General features: G+C 64.6%; 1 protein-coding gene across 1 annotated transcript in view; it reads left to right on the top strand.

The window, feature by feature from the left end:
* The window catches only part of LOC103253966 (N-terminal EF-hand calcium-binding protein 3), a 5,644-nt gene extending 1,653 nt beyond the window's left edge, over positions 1-3,991 (top strand). The window contains exons 2-6 of the mRNA XM_021709601.1: positions 685-811; positions 1,185-1,209; positions 2,598-2,706; positions 3,598-3,623; positions 3,808-3,991. Coding sequence (XP_021565276.1) covers positions 685-811; positions 1,185-1,209; positions 2,598-2,706; positions 3,598-3,623; positions 3,808-3,938 — 418 coding nt within the window. The 3' untranslated portion in view covers positions 3,939-3,991. The remainder of the gene's footprint in view (positions 1-684; positions 812-1,184; positions 1,210-2,597; positions 2,707-3,597; positions 3,624-3,807) is intronic.
* The last annotated feature ends 875 nt before the right edge of the window (positions 3,992-4,866 follow it).

Raw genomic sequence — 4,866 nt, forward strand, 5'->3', positions numbered from 1 at the left:
AGCCGGCGGGCCGCTCAGCCATCCTGCCGTCGGGCGTCCCTCCCCGCGGCCGCGGGTGGTCCTGCCACACGGTGGGTGCCAGCCCCGCCCGAGCCCCTCTCCCGAGTCGCTCTGTGCTCAGCCCTGGCCTTCTCACGCCCCGCTCCCGTGGGCCCGCAGTGGGAGAGGCTGCACTCCCGCCCCCTCCTCACTGCCCCCAGTGACTCAGCACCGCCACAGTCGCGGCGGGAGGACCGGGCCTTCCCTCTCCCCAGGTGGGAAAGCCAGGGCCTGAGGGGATGACCCAGGCCACGCAGGGAGGCAGGGACAGGACAGGGTGACGCGGGTGTCCTCCCTCCCGGCTGAGCCTCCCCCACTCGAATTTCCGTCCACCCCACCCAGCCCTCACCGGCCTGCTGTGTGGCAGACCTTCTGAGTCAGGCCAGGTGACACTGGGGGGCTCTGTCCAGGCATGGGCCTGCCGTTTCCTGCCAGGCCGACTGGTCTCCCCTTGGCTGGGCTGCTTTGGGTGACCTGGGCGCTCTGGGCCCTGGAGAGGCACGAACTGCCTCGGCCCTGCCCCTCTGCCATTGACCCTGTCTCTGCCACCCTCAGTGCCCAGTGCGCCTGACATGTACACACGCGCCTGCTGGGGGAAGCCCAGCCGTGAGTTGGTTCAGCCCAGGCTGTGTCCCTGTGCACTAGTGGGAAAACGAGGCCCCTGCAAAGAAAGGGCCAGCCCGTCTTTGTGTCGGCCCAGCTGGCACGCAAGGAAGCTGCTCGGAGAGGGCAGCTGGGGATAGAGCGCGCCGCACGGCAGAGCCGGGCTCAGGTCTGGAATGGCTGCCCAGCAGCCTTGGGCTGCATCTGGGCCCGTCTCCCCAGCCCCCCTCCGCCTGGTCTGAGCCAGGGGCTGATGCATCACATCGCAGAACTTGACTGGACTCTGGGAGCTGGCCTGGGCACCCCCCACGAGCCCAGGCCCTGCAGGAGAAGTGAGCCAGGGCGGCCCCCACTGTGTGCTCTTCCTGCGCCCCCAGCAGGAAACAGGGCTGAGCTGGGCAGCGGGTGTGGGACCAGGCTGGGCAGGAGGAGGGGCGAGGCAGGGGGCGGGCAGGCCAGCTGGGGCCCTGTTGGCTGGCTGGGGCCTCCCAGGGCTGCGCTCACGGCCTCCCCACCCCCACCCGTGCCCCTTTGTCCTCTAGGTCTTCCGCAGGGCAGACAAGAACGGTAAGTGTGGCTTCCCCTGGGTCTCACAGTGGGGGATCGGAGTGGGGCGCCAGCAGGAGGCCCGGGGTGAGTTGGTAGTGTGGGGCGCCCGGTCTAGAGTGGAGTGAGTCTGGGGGAGCCTGAAGCGGGAGAATCAGTCAGTGGTCCTTGCCAGGGGAACTGTTGTTCTGAGCCAGGCTCAGAGGTGGGGAGTGGAGGCTGCAGGTGGACACCCGTTCACGCAAGGCCCTTCCAGGTCTTTCCTGTACGTGACGTCATGGTGGCATCACAACTCCCTGCTAGGTTGGAATTCTTCACCCCATTTCACAGACAAAAGCGCTGAGGCCCAGAGAGGCCGAGCAGGTTGCCTGAGGTCACACAGCCTTTAGGTGGTAGGCCTTGACCCCGCATCTTTATGACATTTGGTTCCGGGCTCCTGTCTGAGGGGCCCTTTGGGAGGCTTTATTCGCATCTGTAGAGGACTCAGTAACTTGCCCTGTGACCAAACATCAGGACCCTGGGGCATGGGAGGACACAACCACCCCTTGGGCAGGGATGGCGTGGGTCCAGGGCTCGGGCACCCGTGCCTCCTGCCTCAGGTCCCAGGCAGCCTCAGACCCTGGAAACCTCGGAAGCGCAAGCAGGTGCCCTCGGACCCAGCAGGCAGCAGTTGCTGTCCCCGGGGTCCTGGCACAGCCTGCGGGCTCTGTCAGCCGGGGTCCTTCCGCCTCCTAGACCCTCCGTGCCCTGCCCTCCTTTCCCCCAAGGAGTCCTGTGCCCACGCCCCGCCCTTCTCCTTGGGTCTCCTCACGGGGCAGAGACGGTTTGTCCCAACCCGCCGATCAGGACGCCTGCTATCACTGCAGAGGCTTGGCTCCCCCCCACCCATCTGCTCAGAGCTCACTTTGCTCCCGCCAAACCTGTGTGTGACTCTCCCACCCTGTGCTCTCCACCCTGCTCACATACCCTGTGCCGGGGAGCTCATTCCCTCCTGAGCCAGCTTGCTGCTGCTTGCCGAGGCGCTGACCCCGGGGAGGATTTCTTCTGCCTCCCTGGGAAGGCCCCTCCACCCTGGAGCAAGGCTGGCCAGCATCCGGGGCCCAGATCCGGCCCCCAGGTTCTCCCTGCCGTGCTCTGGCCACGTCCCAGCCTGTTCCTTCGTTTCCTCATTGGGCAGACATTCGCCGAGTCCCTCGCTCCCCGGTGCCCTGTGGTCCTTCCCCGTCCCTTGGAAGCTGTCCAGTGGGCCCTTTGGGGACCCCCGTCCTCTCGTCTCCGATAGCCAGCCCCGCACCGAACTCAGTCCTGTGCCCCCTGGCCGGGTGGTTGCAGGACACCTGTGGGGGCCAGAGCCTGGGGGCTGGGTGCTGTCGGGGGTCCAGACGCCCACTCCGCTCCCCACCCCCCAGATGACGGAAAGCTCTCGTTTGAGGAATTCCAGAATTACTTCGCCGACGGGGTCCTCAGCCCCGGGGAGCTGCGGGAACTGTTCCGCGGCGTCGAGGGGCATCCGGCTGAGTGAGTGCAAGGGGCCACTGGGCTGTGAGTGGGAGGCCGGGTGGTCCCCACCCCACTGTGTCCTCTGCTGCCTGGGCTTTCTGGAGGATGGGGGGAGGGGACGGGAAGAAAGGTGCCAGGGCTTGGTGCCAGCTTTATCTGCCCACCCACCCTCTGCCCGTTTCAGTCTTGCCCACTACACTGCCTCCAGCTGGGACCCCAAAATAGCCAAGTCTGAGTCATCACCCATGGCTCAGCCCCCCATTCCTGCCTCCTGCAGGGACCAGAGGCTGCCTGGGGACAGCTGTGCCCCACCTGCTCCCACCCGGGAATGCAGGTGCAGAAACACGCCCTCCCCTGCTTCCTCCCATGGATGCACACCCCTGCTCCCCCACCCAGTTCCCTTCTCCCATCTCCTAAGGATAAACCTCAGACTCTGGGTGGCATTCAAGGCTCCTGAGCCTGGAGCTGGAAACCTTGTGTCCACTGGCCAGAGTCCCTAGTCAGATTCCTTTCCCTCAAGACCTGGCTTAGGCAGCCCTCTTCCCGGAAGCCCTCCCTGACCTACCAAGCAAACACCCTGTGCCTTCCCTGGATTTCCTGGACCTGGCTTCCCCTCCCCCCTCTGAGCACTTCTCTCTGGCCTCCACCCACGTCCGTCTCCCCTGCTTGAGACCCCCTTGGAGACCAGGAGCGGGTCTGCATCTTTGCCCTCAGAATGGTGGGGGGGGCGGTAGTACCCTTGCTCCCCGCCCCCAGGATGCTGCCTGTGGAGCAGTTTAGTCTGGAGCACAGCAGAGGTCACCTTATCGGCTGAGCGGGAGGTAGTGGGGGTGGGGAACATTGGCTTCCAAGTCCAAGTTGACTGGACCCAAGTCTAAAAGTCTGAAGGGTGCGTTCTCTCCCCTGCAGCAATTTAGAAACAGAAAAACTGTGTGGTGAGTAGGCCTGAGAGAACCCCTGGCTCCTGGGACCCCTGGGCAGGTAGTGTGGTGAGGGGGCTTCTGGTGGTCTCCTGAGGGGGTGGGCTGGCTGAGCTTGGGATCAAGCCCTGCTTGGCTGCTGAGGAGTTCCGGGTGGAGTGGGTGGGTGCGGGTCCGGGAGCCCCTCCTCTGCCCACAGACTACTTCTCGGAACACCTGGGTGTCTACCGGCCTGTGCTGGCCGCGCTGGAGTCGCTGAACCGCGCAGTGCTCAGTGCCATGGACGCCACCAAGTTGGTGAGTGACGCGGCTGGTGGCAGGGGCGCATAGTGAAGCAAGAGTGTGGTCTCCTGTCCTCAGGGCTGTGGAGCGAGACGCCTGGGTCGAGCCCTGGCTTCACTTGGTCACTGCACCCCTTTCTCTCCTGGGGATCAGTTTCCTGTCTGTAAACTAGGGATGATGATAGAGCCTGCCTCCACGCTTACCTGATAATGACGGGAACAAAGGCTAGGACTGCGGTTCTTGGTTCTTTGCTCCCAGCACACAACGGGCACACTTCATGTCAGGCAGTTCTTATTACTGGCCAGACATAACTGCTGTGGAGAGTCCCAGGTACCCAGCAGGGATGAGCTGGGGTGGGGGCTGCCCTCACACACGTCCACAGACCCGTGCTGGTGCATGAGCCGCAGGCAGGGCCTGGCCTGGGGACGTGTGCATCGTGTGTGTGCGTGTGTCGTCATGCCATGAATTCAGTGAGCAAGCCGCTGCTCCCTTTCTGTGTTCTTTTAAGTCAGTGTCTCCGCCTGCCTTTGCCAGAGCTCTCACAAGGGGAGAGAACAGAAAGCAGGCCCGGGACTGTGCCTGGCCCCACTTTTTACAGAAGGGGAAACAGGGCCTCGTGTCCAGTCACCTGAGCACACAGCTAGGGACGGCTTCTCCCGGATGCTTTCACGTGAGAGGTGGCAGCTTCTTAAAGTTGCCGTTTGTGGCCCGGAATGTGTGTGTCCAGAAGGCACGTCCATGTCTGGTGTGGACACAGGCAGGGGCCTGGAGACACGGCCTTGGGGATGGGTGGTGACCTGCCAGCACTGGGCGATTCACGCTGCCGGTCGCAGCGAGGGTCCCGCGGACTCCAGCCCCTCCTGGCCCGGAACGTGGTGGGGTGGCCGCGCTACAGGACTCCGCCGGCTCCAGGTGCTGGAAACTCGTCCGTATTGGATGCGCCCCGGCGGCGCCTCCCCGGTCCAGCCCGACTCAG

The sequence above is a fragment of the Carlito syrichta genome, unplaced genomic scaffold, assembly GCF_000164805.1.
Source record: "Carlito syrichta isolate Samal-C Ts95f unplaced genomic scaffold, Tarsius_syrichta-2.0.1 Scaffold258950, whole genome shotgun sequence".
Lineage (NCBI taxonomy): Eukaryota > Metazoa > Chordata > Mammalia > Primates > Tarsiidae > Carlito > Carlito syrichta.